The sequence below is a fragment of the Periophthalmus magnuspinnatus genome, chromosome 4 (genome assembly GCF_009829125.3).
Source record: "Periophthalmus magnuspinnatus isolate fPerMag1 chromosome 4, fPerMag1.2.pri, whole genome shotgun sequence".
Lineage (NCBI taxonomy): Eukaryota > Metazoa > Chordata > Actinopteri > Gobiiformes > Gobiidae > Periophthalmus > Periophthalmus magnuspinnatus.
Window position 1 is genome coordinate 20,774,927 of NC_047129.1, and position 20,104 is coordinate 20,795,030.

Genomic DNA, 20,104 nt, shown 5'->3' on the forward strand with positions numbered 1-20,104 from the left:
CCTGCAGCAAACCTCTTCTTGATGAGGGAGAAGCGGTAGCCCGGCCCAGCCAGTTCGATATCACAACCTGACAGAGTGCTGCCTTCGCTGGTGAACTGCACAGCCAGAGGAGCCGGTTTACTGGGGCCCTGTGTCAGCTGGAACCGAGCCAACAACGATCCCACCCCTGAGATACAGTTTGGAACATTTAAAGATGTGGACATGATCCAACTCAATTTACCAACAAAAAATACAGAATTATTAACCCGTTTATAGAGAGTGAGACTTGGTCTAACATTACAGCTGTAGTCAACCTATTCGGTCAACCTATTTTTGTGCACATTTCTCAAATCTGAGTTATTATATGTTATGTTATTATCTTGTATACAACAACTGTAACGCCTGTGTTTAAGCTTCAGTCTATCTTCTTCAGTCTATAGACACGTGTGCACTCCCTCACTGTCAGTATTGCACTGAAAATGCAGGAGTCAGCTGTTAGCTCATAATGGATCAGTTTAACGACTACAGTGGAGCAAAAAAGTATTTCGTCAGCCACCAATTGTTCAAGTTGTCCCACTTAAAAAGATGAGAGAGGCCCGCAATTGTCATCATAGGTACACTTCAACTATGAGAGACAAAATGACCCAAAAAAATCAGAAAATCACACTGTCTGATTTTTTTAAGGATTTATTTGCAAATTATGGTGGAAAATAAGTATTTGGTCAATAACAAAAGTTCATCTCAATACTTTGTTATATACCCTTTGTTGGCAATGACAGAGGTCAAACGTTTTCTCTAAGTGTCTACAAGGTTTTCACACACTGTTGCTAGTAGTGTGGCCCATTCCTCCATGCAGATCTCCTCTAGAGCAGTGATGTTTTGGGGCTTTCACTGGACAACACGGACTTTCAAGTCCCTCCAAAGATTTTCTATGGGGTTGAGATCTGGAGACTTGCTGGGCCACTCCGGGACCTTGAAATGCTTCTTACGAAGCCACTCCACTCCACAGCCACTTTGCAGAAAAATAGCCCCAAAGCATGATGTTTCCACCCTCATGGTTCACAGTAGGTATGGTGTTCTTGGGATGCAACTCAGCATTCTTTCTCCTCTAAACACGACAAGTTGAGTTTTTACCAAAAAGTTCTATTTTGGTTTCATCTGACCATATGACATTCTCGCAATCCTCTTCTGGATCATCCAAATACTCTCTAGCAAACTTCAGATGGGCCTGGACACATCTGGCAATGCAGGATTTGAGTCCCTGGTGGCGTAGTGTTACTGATGGTAGCCTTTGTTACTTTGGTCCCAGCTCTCTGCAGGTCATTCACTAGGTCCCCCCGTGTGGTTCTGTGAGTTTTGTTCACCGTTCTTGTGATCATTTTGACCCCACCGGGTGAGATCTGGCGTGGAGCCTCAGATTGAGGGAGATTATCAGTGGTCTTGTATGTCTTCCATTTTATAATAATTGCTCCCACAGTTGATTTCTTCACACCCAGCTGCTTACCTATTGCAGACTCAGTCTTCCCAGCCTGGTGCAGGTCTACAGTTTTGTTTCTGGTGTCCTTAGAAAGCTCTTTGGTCTTGGCCATACTGGAGTTTGGAGTTTGACTGTTTGAGGTTGTGGACAGGTGTCTTTTATACTGATAATGAGTTCAAACAGGTGCCATTAATATGGGTAACGAGTGGAGGACAGATTAGCCTCTTAAAGCAGAACTTACAGGTCTGTGAGAGCCAGAAATCTTGCTTGTTTGTAGGTGACCAAATACTTATTTTACCGAGGAATTTAGCAATTAATTCATTAAAAGTCCTACAATGTGATTTCCTGGATTCTTTCCCCCCATTCTGTCTCTCATAGTTGACGTGGACCTATGATGAAAATTACAGGCCTCTTTCATCTTTTTAAGTGGGAGAACTTGCACAATTGGTGGCTGAATAAATACTTTTTTGCCCCACTGTAACTAGGCCCATCTTTACCTCTGAGAATCACCTCAGACTCAAAATTCTCAATAGTAATAATTCACAATAGTAGCTTACCATCACCAAGTATGGAAATGAATGAATAATGACTATAGTATAGCGCTTTGAGAGGCTTTGACAAGCCTGTAAAGTGCATTACAAGTGTAAGGCATTATTATTATTATTATTAAATATTCATAAAGACCTCATTACCTCCATTTTCAGATTTTAGTGAGATATCGGGGATTTTCCAAAGGATTCTCTGTTGCTCTGCATTCCTGTGTGCAGAAAAAATACATGACAATAGGCATTGTTAGGAGAAAAAACAAAAGCATCTCAAGTTTCACATGATATATTTACACATGGCTGTATGCCGAGCTCTGACACAGCCATGTTTACAGCCACATTAAAGAGCTCATGTTGTCCTAAACGTGTTATAGTTCTGTTCCCTCATCAAAAACATTATTTTGAATTCACACCGAAATCTGACTCATTCTCACCTTAAGACATCAGTCATTTCAGTGACAAAATGTCTTCATCTTAAAGGCTTAGAGCTATTGTTTTAGCCTCATTTAAACTGCTAGAATAATGGTAGTTTTTGAGCACAGAAACAAGAGAGGAATAACTTTAACCAGAATTACATAGAACAAACATAAGGTTTCAGAGTGTTGGCATAGCAATTAACAATTCAAAGCCAATTCTTCTACCTGCACAGTGGTCCTCAAAATGGCTTCCAGAAAAAATAAAAAAGCACTTTGCAGCTCTTTCTGCTTGTCTCCCGCTTATTATTTTTGCCAGGAATTTATGTGTATCTTTCAGTAAAAATATAAAATCTGTCAACTCTTACAGTAAAGATGTTTTGCTGCTCATCAAAGTCGGCTTGTATGAGCAGCGAAATGTCGGCTTGAATGAGCAGAGAAACATCAGCTTGGATGAGCAGCGAAACGTCTTCACTCCTACAACTTTTTGCCTAGTTGACAGATTTTATATTTTTCATTTACTTTTGCCTGGAATGGTCCACAGTCTGACATTAGATTCTATGGCCATAAGAAGGCGACACAACCAGGTAAACAATAGTGTTAACCAGTATACTAATAGCCAGTATGCTACTAGGTGTAAGGGCACCCATTAGGGGCAACCACAAAGTCACAACCACAAATTTAAAGATTTTTTAATTTGCATTTTATGTGAATAAGTAACACAAAATAGCACATAAGTGTGAAGTAGAAAGAAAATTATACATAATTTCCAGATTAAAAAAAACAAACAAAAAACCCTGAAAAGTCCAGCATACAAAAGTATTCAGACCCCCTAAGTCAATACTTTGTGGAACCGCCTTTTGCTGCAATTACAGCTGCAAGTCTTTTGAGGTATGTTTCCATCAGCTTTGCACATCTACAGACTGAAATTTTTCAAACTGTCAGAATTGATGGAGACCATTTATGAACTAAAGTTTTCAGCTCTTGCCACAGATTATCAGTTGGATTTAGGTCTGGACTTTGACTGGGACATTCTAACACATGAATATGTTTTGCTTTAAGCCATTCCATTGTCGCTTTGGCTTTATGTTTAGGATAGTTCTGCTGGAAGGTGAACCTCCAACCCAGTCTCAAGTCTTTTTCAGACTCCAACAGGTTTTCCTCCAAGATTGTCCTGTATTTAGCTTCATCCAGCTTCCCATCAAGTCTGACCAGCTTCCCTGTTCCAGCTGAAGAAAAACACCCCCCTCAGCATGATGCTGCCACCACCGTGTTTAACTGCGGGGATGGTGTGTTCAGAGTGATGTGCAGTGTTAATTTTCATCCACACGTAGTGTTTTGCTTTTAGACCAAATTATTTTGATTTTGGACTCATCAGATCAGAGCACCTTCAGTCACATGTTTGCTGTGTCCTCCAAATGACTTCTAGTGAACTATAAACAAGACTTCTTACGGATGGTTTTCAACAATGGCTTTCTTCTTGCCACTCTTCCACAAAAAACAGATTTGGGGGATGAATACTTTTGCACGCTGCTCTTTCAAGTTTTTTTTATATAAAAAAAAAAATGGAAATCTTGTAAAATATTTCCTTCAACTTCACATTTGTGTGCCATTTTATGTTGCTCATTTGCATAAAATGCTAAGAAAATGTATTTAAATTTGTGGTTGTGACGTGACTATGTGAAAAAGTTCCAGGAGGATGAATACTTTTGCAACCCCCCCTGCATGTCTCAAGCTCAGTTCACACTTAGTGTAGCTCATTAGACCAAGCCAACAAACAGAAACTGTAAACAAACAAATGTGTTAGTTTCAGTGTAGTTAGCTCCTCCCTCCATACAGAGGCAGTGTCCAGTAGTGATCTGACCAGAATTGAAGAAGTGATCTGAACAGCACTGAAGAAGTGACAGATTTTACTACCACCAGGTGAGATCTGTGGAGAGGCAACCCTGCTCACTGTATGCATATTTTTCAAGGTATTTTGGACCAAAAAAATGCTCTATATTTACCCCCACACTGTGGAACATTCTAGGCAAAACCATAACATCTCCATGGGGACAAGAAGCTGACAGACCCACCGAAAAAATTACAGAGTGCCCCTTTAAAACAGAAACTCGTACCAGGCAGCAGGAGGCAGCACAGCCTGTAGTTTGGACACGCCTCCATCCACCGGCACCAGAAACTGGACATTGTTTAGCGCTGTAGGCGTTGCCATGGCGTCCCCGTTGTACTTGTAGTCTATCCTCAGGTCAGTGCTGGACGCGTCACATCTCCAGCTCACTGCCAGATTCAGAGGCGTGGAATGAAGCCCCTGTACAGAGACCTGCAAATACACAAGCCAGAGTCAATTGAGTGTTTCGTACTCCAGAACTCTATCTCTCTCTTTATCACTCTATCTCTCTCTGCCTCTGCCCTCTCTCACTTCTGTCTCTCTCTTTATCTCTCTAACTCTCTCTGCCTCTGTCCTCTCTCACTTCTCTCAGTCTCTCTCTGCCTGTCCTCTCTCATTTCCCTCTCTCTCTTTATCTTTCTATCTCTCTCTGCCTCTGTTCTCTCACTTCTCTCTCTCTCTTTATCTCTCTCTCTGTGACTCTATCCTCTCTTAAATCTCTCTCTCTGGTTCCGTCATTTCTTCCTTCTCTAACCTGATAGTTGAGCATGTCCACGTTATAATATGTGGCTTCTGCTCTCCCTCTTCCTTCTATCCCCTCTTTTCCTTCTCTCCTCTCTCTTCCTTCTCTCTCCTCTCTTCCTTCTCTTTCCTCTTTTCCTTCTCTCACCTGATATTTGAGCATGTCCACATTGTAGTATGTGGCTTCTGCTCTCTCTCTCTCTCTCTGGTTCTCTTCTCTCTCCTCTGTCTTCTCTCTCCTCTCTTCCTTCTCTCTCCTCTTTTCCTTCTCTCACCTGATATTTGAGCATGTCCACATTGTAGTATGTGGCTTCTGCTCTCTCTCTCTCTCTCTGGTTCTCTTCTCTCTCCTCTGTCTTCTCTCTCCTCTCTTCCTTCTCTCTCCTCTTTTCCTTCTCTCACCTGATATTTGAGCATGTCCACATTGTAGTATGTGGCTTGTGGCTTCTGCTCTGAGACTTTCTTCAGATGCGTGATCAGGTTTGGCATATTCACCCAGAAGTTCTTGGAGTCACCGTTGGTCGCTGTGGTGTGGTCGCTAGGAGACAAGGTGCATTTAGTCTCATTGTGAACATCATTATAATAAATGTGTAGCCATTTATACTTGGAAAAGGTGCAGGAAGTGTTTTGCTTAAGTAAAAGAAAAATTAAAAACACTGGACAAAAAGTTTTAGGGTGAAGTAATTTTGCTGCTCATCCAGGTTCTGGTCAGATTACTGCTGGACATTGCCTTATACCTGTCTGAAGAGAGGAGCTAGCTACACTGAAGCTAACACACCTGTTTGTTTTCAGTTTCTGTTTGTAGGCTAGGTCTATTGAACTACACTAAGTGTGAACTGAGTCATACTTAGCATAATCACTCAGGTCCTTAATGGGTGCTCTCACACCTATTAGCATACGGGCTAGTATTATTGTTTTCCTTGTTTAGGTTTAGGTCTGAGGATGGAGTTATAAATAGGAGGGACATGATGGTTAAGGTCCTCATTTATGTTCTAAAGAAGAATTATCTTTCCTAACAAAAATAGCTTCTTTAACTCCCCTCTCAAACCATCTCTTTTCTCTGGCAAAGATCTGAACCTCACGATCTTTGAGATGGAGATGTACAGCAGACTGGGGTCCAGAGGAGCTCTCTCGACAGTGTTGGTACATTCTCTTATTGAGTATGGAGTTGCTGTTTAGTTTCTCCAGTGTAACGCTCACTGCAGGCACATTTGTTTGCAGCTCGGGATTTTGTCTCCGAGACACAAACAAAGCAATGTGGGATTACACAGGTGTTTTGCCTAAAGACACAAAAACAGTGTGGTTGGAGCCAAAGACCTGCTGAATTTTGAGATGGTGAAGGAGAACTGAACTGAAGTTGTAATATTAAAATATTAAACTCCTGGCAGAAAAAGAGAATGAGCTGATCTAGGTCTGAGTGTCTCACATTAAACAGAGTGAAGACTAATCTGCTCTGACTACACTTTTCTGTTACATAATTATAACATATGTTACTATTATTATTATTATGATTAACTCTCTGACTACACACTTCTCTGTACCACTAAAGACTACACATTTAGCGTTCTACTCAAATGTGTTGGAAGCTAAATAAATATCAGCGATGATTAACTCATAAGAGAATCTAAAAATGAACTAAAATCCTGTTGTCTGGAATATAAATACAATCTTAAGGAGTTAAATAAGGGCTTACTATTTAACTGAGAGATTTTACTCATTCTGTTACAAATAAATGTTCAGATTCCAGATTCAAATATCCCACATCAGGCCTTTAATGTCACCTACAGCCCAAACCACTCAACACTTAAATCTGTGTGAAGGGAGGAGCTAACGGCCTTATATCTGTGAAGAGCCAAACCACACACCTGCTTTTTACAGAAAATTTGTGATTAGTTCAATCCAGTGAAGGTGTCAATTAAGTCATTTAGGCAAACCAAACCATAAAACCACACACAAACATAAGTGTGAGTATAGTAATAATAAAGGTATATGTAGATGAGAACAGCGCTGAGGTCGTGTTCGGGGCTGAGGTCGTGCTCTGGTTCGGGGATGAGGTCATGTTCTGGTTCGGACCTGAGGTCGTATTCTGATTTGGGATTGAGGTCATGTTTTGGTTCGGGCTGAGGCCTTATTCTGGTTCAGGGCTGAGTTCATGTTCGGGGTTGAAGTCGTATTCTGGTTTGGGGCTGAGGTCGTGTTCTGGTTCAGGGTTGAGGTTGTGTTTGGGTCATGTTCTGGTTCGGGGCTGAGGTTGTGTTTGGGGCTGAGGTCGTGTTCTGGTTCAGGGCTGAGGCCATTTTCTTGTTCAGGGCTGAGGTCATGTGGGCGTTTACCAGCAGAGCAGCTGAGGGTTGGGGAGCACCTGCTCCAGGCGGTTGTAGTTGGTTATACTGAAGGTTAGAACAGCGGGTGATGGGTTATTGGCAAAGTGCCGTGTGATGCCTGCTGGGAACGACACCACCATCTCACCTATGACCTTTACCACGCACCTAAGACCAAACAAACACGGCACGATTAGGCAAGTTTAGGCATTCATAGGTAAGTAATAGGGGTTAACTGGGTTTTCAAGGTCCATGCAGACAAAGAGATTAGGATCCAAACTGGTTCTTTTCAAAGAGCTCTCTCACTCTGGTCACCTCTGGTCACCTCCTCTTCCACAGCACCTAACCCAAACCCAAACTCAGACGAGCATTATAATATAGTAAACATCATTATTTCAGTGAAACCACATCTTTAGTCATCCATCATGTTTTTCAGTTTCAGCGTGTCCCTAATTGGCTGATCCACCTGTCAGTTACACCCATCTGAACTCAGCAAGATAAATCTGATGCCCTGACTACACATTTTTGTAATGTATTAGAATAGCAAGCGCTTTTAGCTGGTAGCCATACATTTTGTCTTTGAAAGTAGCAGATTAATCATTTATATGAATGACCCTGAACTTCCGAACCTTTTGTCTGTCTGTGGCTGTTCAAAGCTTTAGTTATGTTTTAGTTGAAGCTAGTCCCTGCCAACAGTAGTTCATCTGTTGCTATGGTGATGCTCAAAGCGTAGTGATACACAACACTAATTAGCAGTTCCCGGAACTACCTGTGCGGTTATAGAAACATAATGCAGTTAGCTTTAGTTAGCTTTAGCCTTCTCACTGAATGTGGGATGATGTAATATTGTGTCACACTGTTTTAAGCCTCTGAAACACAAACAAACAGCTGTGGACAGACCTTTACTGTTTCGACTGAGCGATACAGACCCATCGGCTGTAGTTACGATTAGCAATAGCAATTAGCTATTAGCAAAAGTATTTGTGCAGAGTAAATGTTTAGAGCTGGGAACAGGTACGTACTTGCTGGGATCTGCTCCTTTAAAGAAGGCATTTACGGTCTCCGTGAAGGCCGCTGCCACTGGCAGAGTGTCCTGTGCTCCCATAGTGAGAGGACTGGGCCCCCGAGAGCAGCCTGCACAAAACAACACAACACATCACTGATGTTCTACTTACATTTGAGCACAAATATAAATTACTCTATTCTAAAGATCTGAAGGGAATGAAACAAAAACTAAAGAGTGAAGATAAAATGTTCAGATGAGCCACACAATGTTAGTAAAAGATGAAAACAGAGGAGTGATGATGAATGCATTCTCTCTGTTCTTTGCCTGTAAATATAATACACATAACTTTATGTGTTATTGCTATTCCTGTCATGTCCTCTTACATTTAATGAGATAACCTCATTTTAACATTTGAAAATTAAATAACACCACTTCATGTATTTTTTAAAAGATGCATTATGTAACTTTTGTGGAGGGTTTGCCAACTTCTGGTCTCCATGGAGATCGCCTTGCATTTAACTTATCTTGCATTTATTCAATTACAATTGTAATTATTGCCAAAAATAACTTTTAAAACAATTACATGAAATAAATAGAAAGACGCAACTATTAACAGTTCTAGACAGAGGCATGCTCGTCTGTTCTAGATAGATGCATGCTCGCCTGTTCTAGATAGATGCATGCTCGTCTGTTCTAGATAGATGCATGCTCGCCTGTTCTAGATAGATGCATGCTCGTCTGTTCTAGATAGATGCATGCTAGAGGTTCTACATAGATGCATGCTCGCCTGCACAGTTCTAGATAGATGCATACTCGCCTGTAGACCATTCTAGATAGATGTATGTTAACCTGTAGACCATTCTAGATAGATGTATGTTAGCCTGTAGACCGTTCTAGATAGATGCATGCTCGCCTGTAGACCGTTCTAGATAGATGCATGCTCGCCTGTAGACAGTTCTAGATAGATGCATGCTCGCCTGCACAGTTCTAGATAGATGCATACTCGCCTGTAGACCATTCTAGATAGATGTATGTTAACCTGTAGACCATTCTAGATAGATGTATGTTAGCCTGTAGACCGTTCTAGATAGATGCATGCTCGCCTGTAGACAGTTCTAGATAGATGCATGCTCGCCTGTAGACAGTTCTAGATAGATGCATGCTCGTCCAAAGTAGAAAGAAAGAGCCAGAGCCGCCACCAAGATGGTAGATGTTAGTAAATACATGAAGAAGCCAACCAGCGCAGACCAAATGAACAAGATCAGGAAGAGAGCTGCGTGTGAGGCCTCAGTAAGGAGGTAGCAATGATGGAGGGATCGCAACGGAGGAGAAGGAGAGAGAAGGAAGAAGAGGAGAGGAGGGGTTAGAGAGGTAGAGGAGGGGGAGGGCAGTGAAGCCAGCACAGATGAGCCCCACCAAAGCAGCGCTTAGCTGCAAACTTACCTTCAAATGTTAAATAAAACTTTCCTCTGTCAAACCAAACCAGGGAAGGCTGGTCATTCTCTGTGTGGGTGGTGGGTGATGGGGAGAGGAGGAGGAGGAGAGAGGGAGGAGGAGAGAGGGAGGAGGAGAGGGGGTGGAGGAGGATAGGGGGTGGAGGAGGATAGGGGGAGGAGAGGAGGAGGAGGAAGTGAAGGGGCGGAGGAAGAAGGGGAGAGGGGGAGAGGAGGAGAGAGGTGAAGGAGGAAGAAGGGGAGAGGGGGAGAAGAGGAGAAGAGAGGAGGAGAGGGAGAAAGGAGGAGAAGGGGAATGGAGGAGAGGGGGAGAGGAGGTGAGGAAAAGAGAGAGGAGGGGAGGAGAGGAGGAGGAGAGGAGGGGGAGGATGAGGAGGAGAGGAGGAATTGGAGAGGGAGAGGAGGGGAGGAGAGAAGGACAGTAGCGTGAGTCTCACATGGCTGCTCTGTTTGACATCACAGTGGGTAGGGGGTCAGCGCTCAGGATAAAACAAAAGACAACATCATGGAACAGTGAAGGAGGTGCTCTCTGTGTCTCTGTGCAGATGTGAGGGAAGGGCTCTCTCTGTGCAGGTGAGAGGGAGGGTTTCTCTCTGTGCCGGTGTGAGGGAGGTGCAGGTGTGAGGGAGGGGCTCTGTGCAGGTCTGGGGGAGGGATGTAGGGCAATGGAGAGGGCTGATTTATGTGTTAATATTTCAGAGAATCAGAGAATCTTCTCATCCAGATATATATAAATAAAAAAGGGAGTGGTCTCATCCTTGTTCCACACTCAATCCTCTACTGGAGGCCTGGGAGCTTGAGGTTTCTGCACAGTATCTTTGCTGTTCCTAGTGTTGCACTTTTCTGGACTGAGATGTCTGATGTTTTTCCTGGGATCTGCTGTAGCCACTCGTCCACTTTGGGAATCACTGCCCTGAATGCTTCGATGATCACGGGCATCACTGATGCCTTCACCTTCCAAGCGTTATCCGGCTCTTCTTTGACCCCCTGGTATTTCTCTTGTTTCTCATGTTCCTTTTTCCTGATGTTCCCATCACTTGGTTCTGCAATGTCCACCACAACGGCTTTGCTCTGCTGTTTATCCATCATCACAATGCACTTGTGCAAGTAGCTTGCCATTGGTCTCAAGGGTGGTTTTCCACAACCTCATCAAGTTTGCATTGAAGGCTCTTGATGTTGCACAGGTCCAGGCATACAGTGATCCGTGTGTGGTATTGAGTCGGCTTTCTTGTAATCAATCCAGGGAGTGCACAGGTTGGTCTTACGGGTTCTGCAGTCTTGTGCGAATGAAAAGTCTACCAGGAGCTGGTGTTTGGCTCCCCAGGTATCTTTGCCAATGCCCTTCTGTGCTGATGTGCCTATTTATGTTAGCCACAATGATGCCTGACATGAGCTTCTATGTTGTGGAGAGACAGGTTATTGGCTGATAGTTGAATGGGACTGGAGCCTTTGAGGGATCCTTCTAGATCAGGATCGTACACCCTTTGATTAGCCATGAGTCCCATCCCTTAGCAGCTGGTTCATTTGTGCTGCCAGACGCTCATGGAGAGCAGTGAGTTTCTTTAGCCGACGTTGCTGTTTAGGAGGGGATCATGTCTGGTGCGGTCCATTTTTTCATACCTGAGGCTCTTTCTTGGATGTCTGCCGCTGTGATGGTAACTGGATTCTGTTCGGTTCCTGTGGTCTTCTTTCAGAGCCACCAGCTATTGTTCCTTCTGGGAGTGAGACCCCTTCTGTATGTGTTCCCTCTCTTTGTCACCATCCAGCTACACTTCTCAAGCCCGAATGACATTCCAATGTCTGTGCTGTAAATCCTGGTGGTGTGGATCAGTGAGTCGATGTCTTGCTCATTTTTAGCTTACAGCTTGATGTCATGCATGTAGAGGAGGTGAGTGATGGCCGCTCCATTCTTGAGTCAATATCCATATCCATGGTTGTTGATGATTTGGCTGAGGAGGTTCACACCAGGTTCATGCAGAACAGCAGTGGAGACAGTGTGTCTCCTTGGTATATGCCACATTTGATGGTCACTTGTGCACTGGGTGACTGTTCGGTCTACCAGTAGCATGTGTCTGGCTCCCTGGGTGTGTTAGGGTAAGGATTAGGGTGAGTGTGAGGATGAGAGTTAAATTTTTTAATTTTTTTGTATGTACATATACACAAGTTTACATACACTAAATTAAAGTACCCATGCTTTTTTCTCACTGTCTGACCTGAATCAGGCTAAACTTCTGTTTTAGGTCAATTGGGATTACCAACATTATTTCTAATTGTTAAATGCTAGAATAATAAGAGATGGATTTTTTAAGAAAATTTGCATCGCTTTCTTTATAGTCAGAAGTTTACATAACTTTCCATAATATTTGCTACCATTGCCTTTAAACTCTATGACTTGGGTCAAATGTTTTGGATATCCTTTCACAAGCTTCCTGGTTCCACTACCACCTCCTTGAAGATTCATAAGTTTAATGCCCTCATGTGGAGCATTCTATGGAAGAAAATAGGTGCACACTCACCATCAGAAAAGTGACAGAGCGTCTTTAAGCCTGAGGCCTACTGCAGCTCAAGCCTGAGGCCTAGTGCAGCTTGAGCCTAATGACTAGTGCAGCTCGAACCTCCGGACTAGTGCAGCTCCAGTCTAAGGTCTACAGCAGCTCCAGCCTGAGGCCTGCTGCAGCTCAAGTCTGAGGCCTGCTGCAGCTTGAACCTGAGGCCTGCTGCAGCTTGAACCTGAGGCCTACTGCAGCTTGAGTCTGAGGCCTACTGCAGCTCAAGTCTGAGGCCTGCTGCAGCTTGAACCTGAGGCCTGCTGCAGCTTGAACCTGAGGCCTACTGCAGCTTGAGTCTGAGGCCTACTGCAGCTCAAGTCTGAGGCCTGCTGCAGCTTGAACCTGAGGCTTGCTGCAGCTTGAACCTGAGGCCTACTGCAGCTTGAGTCTGGACTCAAATTTTTACAGGTTAAGTTGAAGTCCTCAGTGACTTTAGAAAGCTGCAGTATGACTCTAGACGGCGCAAAAAGACACACACAAAAACATCAGATTCTCTGCTGAAGGCGTCTCACACAAAACGGCCCTTCACTCATTTAGACAGCAGGTTGCCATGGTGACGCTTAGACATCCATAGGCACAAACAGAGAGAAGAGGACCAGGATGAGATGATGACAGCACACCTGTCCAGAGGGAAAAACCTCTAAAAGAGAGGAGTGGGAAATGTATGCCAATGGTTTAAATGTGGTCTTAAAGGGAATATCCCTATAACTGCAGAACATCAAAAGACAATGACATATGATAACTCGGCTTGTTTTAGACTATGGGGGCAAAAATGACACCATAGGATCACATATAGTCTCCTCTATTAAAGGGCCTGTTTTTTTTGTCAGATAATCAGTGAGTGCGCGGTTAGCATGAAATATATATATACACACAACACACACGCATATATATATATATATATATATATAGTATAGTATATATAGTATATATATATAGTATATTATATATGTGTGTATATATAGTATATTATATATGTGTGTATATATATATATATGTGTATGTATATATATATATATATATATATATATATATATATATATATATATATATGATTGAGACACACAACACAAGCCTCTACCCTGAAGCAAAGCATTCTGGGTAAAGCACAAACACACGTCTTCCATACTCTACCTGAAACTGCATCAAAGTGTCTCTCAAAGGAGGGCAGATCTACAAAAGCATCATCATCTGACAAGCCAAAGGACAAAACAACATGAACACAGGCAAAACAACAAAACAGAAGATATATCAAGTGCCGCAGCAAGCGGCGAAATGAGTGGCATAACGGGTGCCACAACCAGCAGCATAAAGAGCACCACAACGAGCACCAAAACGGGCGGCATAAAGAGTACCAAAATGAGCAGGAAAACGAGCAGCAACACGGGCATCACAACGAGCGCCAAAACGAGCGCCACAACGTGCACCACTACAAGTGCCACAATGAGTGCCACAACGTGCGCCACTACAAGTGCCACAATGAGCGCCACAACGAGTGGCATAACAAGTGCCACAACGAGCGACATAACGAACACAAAAAACGAACCGCATAAAGAGCGCCACAACGAGGGTCACACTGAGCACCGCAATGACTGCCACATTGAGCAACATAACAAGCGGCATAACGAGCACCACAACGAGCCGCATAAAGAGTGCCACAACGAGCGGTATAATGAGCGGCATAATGAGAACCACAATGAGCACCATAACGAGCATTACAACAAGCAGGATAATGAGCACACAACGAGCGGCAGCATAACGAAGGCCACCATAACGAGCGCCATAACGGGCACCACAATGAGCAGCATAAAGAACAACACCACAGGGGCCAAAACAGGTGGCACAATGAGTGACACGACGAGTGACACAAGGAGCGGCAGAGCGACCACAAGGAGTGCCGCAACGAGTGACACAACCAGCTGCATAACAAGTGCCACAATGAGTGCCACCACGAGCAACATAACGAGCGTTACAACAAGTGCCACAATGGCATGTCGAGCGCCACGAGCGCCACAATGAGCACCACAACGAGCACCCACAAGGAGCGGCACAACAAGATACTTAACGAGTGCTATAACGAGTGACATAATGTGTGCTACAACGCGCACCACAACGAGCGCCACAACAAGCACCATAACAAGAGCCACAACAAGCTTCACAATGAGCGTCACAATGGGCAGCACCATAACAAGCACCACAGCGAGCAGCATAACGATCCCTCACCACAAGCGGCACAAGGAGCGCCACACAAAGTGGCATAACGAGCGGCACAACAAGCAGCGCCACATGGAGCGCCACAGGGACCACCACAAGGAGCACCACAAGGAGCACCACACAAAGTGGCATAACGGGCGACAGCATAACCAAAGCTGCCGTAATGAGTGGCATAACGAGCAACATAACGAGTGCCACAATGAGTGCTACAACAAACGGCATAATGAGTGCCACAACGTGTGCCATAAAAAGAGCCATAACAAGCTCCACCACAAGCATCACAACAAGTGGCACAAGGAGCGCCACACGAAGTGTCATAACAAGTGGCACAACCAGCGGCACAACAGGTGTCACAATGAGTGCCATAATGAGCGGCAGGATAACGAAGGCCACCATAACAAGCCCCACCATGAGCGCCAAAATGAGCCCCACCACAAGCGCCACAAGCTAAACAAGGAGCGGCATAACAAACGTCATAATAAGCGGTACAACAAGCTGCACAACAAACGCCACAACAAGCGGCACAGTTAAGGGTTAAAGTCCAAGTCCACAGGGAGCAAAGACACTTAATGGAACAGTTCTGACTTTGAAACTCAAATTCTTCTCAGTCAGTTTGATCTGTATCCTGAACATGTTTGACCTCTCATTCAAAAGGCTTCTTCAGTTTGGACTGTTCTGTTCTGTAAGTCACTTCCTTATATCTGAAGGGAGGAGCTGCACTGACCCCAACACACACCTAATGCCGACATCATGTTCAAAATGCTGATTGGTTATGTCATGTTGTTTTGATCTGTTGTTTGGTCTGTAAACTGTAAAACGTCTTTAGGATATTAAAATGTCTCCTTATATGGGTATTGTTTTAAGGTTGGTGAGTTTGCTCATATTCATGCTGCGCACTCAAAGTGTCATCTACATTCGAAGACTTTTCACCTTTGCCCTTTATTCTGAATAATTCTTTTGATTAAATTAGAGACTTCTTTGTCTGTATTTTAAATACAACATGATCCATGAAAACTGCAATATATGGCCAGGGTGCACTGCGTAACATTTCCAGTGTGGGGGTGGGGGGTGGTGATATTATTGAGAAGTTACTTGGAACACCTTTAGCAATATATATTTCTGAAATTCTTAAATAGCTTTACAGAACACAATATTTAATGTATTAAAGCAAATAAAAAGACATATGAAATGTATTGCAAAGATGATGGAGTTTAAATCTACAAAATCAATCAAACATGGGCTTGTTTTAGGTGGAGCTCTTACCTGACACAGACACACACAGCTCTTTGTTGACGGTGGGGGTGGTGGCTGCAGAGTTGGTGGAAGAGATGGAGGAGGTACTCTCTGCTCGGGCTAAAGGAGCTACAGGAGGAGGGCTGGCCGAGTGCACTGGAGGGCTGAATGGGCGACTCTGAGAGGAACACACTCATGTTAAGTCAAACCTGTTCTTCAGACTGTTCAGATCTTTAACCATGTTCTGCTTGTATCTTCTCATTGAGCCTCTGAAGTTGTATTTGGAGTGATTCATGTTTGAGTAATCTTATTTTTTAAAACACCATTTTCCCAATCTACCCCAATTTTTACCTCCACTGGTACACGCCCATTGTGACATACAGCTCACAAAATGTCCAAGCAAAGATAAATATCAGAATCTGAAAGATGCGCTGTTATTTTCCTGATGGTGAGTGTGCACCTATTTTTCTTCATAGAATGTTTCACATAATGGCATTGGACTTATAAATCTTTAAGGAGACAAGCAGGTAATGGCACCAGGCCAAGTTACAGGTTAGATCAGTGAAGAGGCCACCCCACTCACAGAAAGAATGTATGTTTTCAAGGTATTTTTTAGCAATATAAGAATCTGTAATAGAATAAATGAAAGATAGGTAGGTTTAATGCTGCACTTGAACATTACAGATAGCGTTGCTGACTGGTACTTAAACAAACCGCAAACATTGTAAATGATGATGTAATCTTACCCCATCCACAGTGGGCTTGCCTGGAGGGAGTTTAGGCCGTGACGGAGGTCGAGGAGGAGGAGGAGGAGGGGTGGGGTTTACTGATGAAGGTGTACTGGGTCTCACAGGAGAGGATGAGCCTGCAAAGAGCAAAACATATATATATATATATATATATATATATATATATATATATATATATATATATATATATATATATATATATATATATATATATATATATATATATATATATATATATATATATATATATATATATATATATATATATATATATATATATATATATATATATATATATATATATACACACACACACACACACACACTGTGTAACATTCAAAGCAGAGCAATAAAATCTATGTGGCATAAGTTACTCTGATACTTTCTCTAAAAATGCCCCAACAAGCTTCAGTGCCATTTAAATTATAGGAGCAAAACATGATGGGATATTGCTGCTATGATTTTTTCCACACTCACCACTGTTTGTGCCTGATGTGGGTCCTGGAGATGCCACCGTGCTGTAGGCGGGTGGCTGGGGTGGCTGAGGGGGCTGAGGGGACGGAGCCATGCCCCTGCTCTCCTGGCCTGTGTCCTTGGATGATCCTATAACTTCAACACTGTCCTCTTTGGATAGGGGCACTTTTGGACTTATGGGTTTCTCTTCTGGTGATGTAACAGTAGGGGGCAGTAGTGGAGGAGGGGAGTGCATTGTGGGTACATCTGTGGGGGGAGTGCTTACTTGTGGAGGGGGGCTGGTAGAAGAGATGATTGGGGGAGACATTGCAGGTGGAGATGCTAGATCTTTCGGTGGAGGTGGAGGGGATGTGGATAAAGGCTCTCTATCCTGAGGTGTAGTGGGACCAGATGGGATTTGAGGCTGTTCTAATGGAGAGGTAGGTATAGGGGGCGCTGTGTCCTCTTTGGGACGAGGAGGAGTAGTTGGGGGAGGCGGAGAAGGTGCTAGTTCTTGTGGTGGTGAGGGAGACGTGGGTAGAGAAGGAGGAGGGGAGGAAGGGGGAAGAGGAGGAGAGGAGGGGAGGACAGGGGCCTGTTCCTTTGGTGCTGGGGAGTCTTCACTGAAACACACCCAGGAGTCATTTGTCTCTTCGGCAGCAGGGGGTGCTGCTTCTGGGCCGAAGACGTTGTCTAGGTCGGCTATAGAAGGCTTTCTGTGTGGGCTCTCTGCTTCTGTTGAGGAATCTGCAAGTAAAAGTAAAATTGTATATACTGGGATGGCACTATGACTATGTCTAATATAATAATAATATGTCTGGTCTGGTTTTTTTCTCACTGTCTGACATGAAATCAGACAAAACCTTTCCTGTTTTAGGATTACCAAAATTATTTCTATTAGCCTAATGCAAGAGAGAAGGATTTAGACGTTTACATACAGAAAGATAACTATGCATTTAAACAATCTGGGAAATCAAGGTGATGATGTCATGTCTTTGGAAGCTTCTGATTGGTTTATTGACAAAATTTGAGTTAATTAGAGACACACCTGTGAATGTATTTGAAGGCACAACTGAAACACACTGCTTCTTTGTGTAATATCATGGGAAAGTCAAAAGTAATCAGCAAAGATATCGGGGAAAAGGATTGTGGACTTGCACAAGTCTGGTTCATCCTTGGTGCAATTTCCAGATGACTGAAAGTTCATCTGTTCAAACAATTATACACAAGTATAAAGACCATGGGAATGTCCAGCCATGTCATACCACTCAGGAAGGAGATGAGTTCTGTGTCCCAGAGATGAACCTGCTTTGGTCCAAAATGTGCAGAGCAACCCAAGAACAAAATCAAAAGACCTTGTGAAGATGCTGCTGAAGCTGGTAAGAGTGTGTCATTATCCACAGTGAAACTGTACCGACATGTGCTAAAAGGTCACTTTGCATGAAGAAGCCATTACTCCAAAAGAAACATAAAAAAGCCAAATTAGAGTTTGCAAATGCACACAGGGACAAAGACATTCATTTTTGGAGAGATGTCCTGTGGTCTAACAAAACGATAGAACGATGTTTCGCGATAATGAGCACTGTTACTTTTGGAGGAAAAAGGGGGAAGCTTGCAACCTGAGAACACCGTCCCAACTGTGAAATAGGGGGGTGGCAGCATCATGTTGTGGGGTTGTTCTGCTGCAGGAGGGACTGGTGCACTTCACAAAATAGATGGCATCATGAGGAAAAACCATTATATGGAAATACTGACGCAACATCCCAAGACATCAGCCAGGAAGTTAAAGCTTGGGCACAAATGGGTCTGCCAAACTGGTTACAAAGTGACTTAAGGATAACAAAGTTAATGTTTTGGAGTGGCCATCACAAAGCCCTGATCTCAGTCTATGGGCAAGCCTGAAAAGGCATGTGCGAGCAAGGGCGGCCTACAAACTTGGCTCAGTTACACCAGTTCTATCTGGAGGAATGGGCCTAAATTCCTGCCAACTGTGAGAAGCTTGTGGAAGAAAATCCAAAACATTTGACCCAAGTCATACAGTTTTAAGGCAATGGTACCACATACTAATGAAATGTATGTAAACTTCTGACTTTGAAGAAAGTAATGAAAAATTGTCTAAAAAATCCTTCTCTCATTAGTCTGGCAAATAGAAATAATTTGGGTAATCCAAACTGACCTAAAACAGGAAAGGCCTAATTTTATAGACAGACTGGAGACTTTAGAAGAGAAAACTGAGTGTATGAATATGAGTGTGAGTCATTTTGACCTGTTTACCCTCTTCTACATTGTGGAACTTTTTTTTATTCGTGCACATATATATTTTATATGTGCATCTAATCAGAAAGCATGATATTGTCCAATAATCATGAAGTGTGCATTAGCATGTTCATTGTTAGTGTTAGACACGGTAAAACTCTGCTCTGGTCTATGAGAGTTGTGAAAAGCACTTGTAAACTCATCATGGTGAATAATTAGGATGCTCTGAAAGCATAAGATAAGTGAACTATGTTTTTAAGACATTACAAATCCGGTACATTGCCTTCATTAAATGATAATAAGATATACATTTAAGAGAGGGAAAAATATAGTGATATCCTGAAGGAAAAGATGATTACCAGGATTTTCCACAGAGCCGGCAGTCGGAGGCGGAGTCTGAACGTTTTTGGGAGGAAGAGGAGGTGGAGCTGAAACAAAAACAGGCAAAAATTAGAAGGAGGAAGAGGAGGAGGAACACAATCTAAAAGATGGAACACGAGACACAAAGGGACATTTTAAAAACATAATTAACAGTGAGATAATAATGTTCCACAGTATGGCATTAAACTTATCTGAACTAATCTTTCTCCATGGAGGTGATGCCACCTGGCCAAGTTACAAATCGGATCTGTGGGGAGGCCGCTTATAGTAAAAATCCATATAATAAAAATGCCATACTACGGGAACATTCCAGTCAAACAATGACTAAATGATCTCCATGGAGACAAATGATAACATGCGTCACAGTGCAGTCACCAGACCAAATGCAGGCAGAGGTGCCAGGGAGAGGTGCCAGGAAGCCCCAAAATTAACCCCTCCACGTCTG

The 20,104-nt window shown here is 43.2% G+C and overlaps 1 protein-coding gene across 2 annotated transcripts in view; it reads right to left on the bottom strand.

Moving 5' to 3' along the window:
- sgip1a (SH3GL interacting endocytic adaptor 1a) overlaps positions 1-20,104 on the bottom strand; it is a 35,676-nt gene that overhangs the window by 3,616 nt on the left and 11,956 nt on the right. Inside the window, exons 12-23 of one of the 2 annotated variants that reach the window (XM_055221033.1) lie at positions 19,638-19,706; positions 17,047-17,769; positions 16,567-16,685; positions 15,851-15,998; positions 13,508-13,564; positions 9,814-9,873; positions 8,387-8,498; positions 7,377-7,532; positions 5,446-5,581; positions 4,532-4,734; positions 2,149-2,213; positions 2-166 (exon numbers count right to left, since the gene is read on the bottom strand). In XM_055221033.1, coding sequence (XP_055077008.1) covers positions 2-166; positions 2,149-2,213; positions 4,532-4,734; positions 5,446-5,581; positions 7,377-7,532; positions 8,387-8,498; positions 9,814-9,873; positions 13,508-13,564; positions 15,851-15,998; positions 16,567-16,685; positions 17,047-17,769; positions 19,638-19,706 — 2,013 coding nt within the window. The remainder of the gene's footprint in view (position 1; positions 167-2,148; positions 2,214-4,531; positions 4,735-5,445; positions 5,582-7,376; positions 7,533-8,386; positions 8,499-9,813; positions 9,874-13,507; positions 13,565-15,850; positions 15,999-16,566; positions 16,686-17,046; positions 17,770-19,637; positions 19,707-20,104) is intronic. The other variant, XM_055221032.1, reaches the window with a different exon arrangement.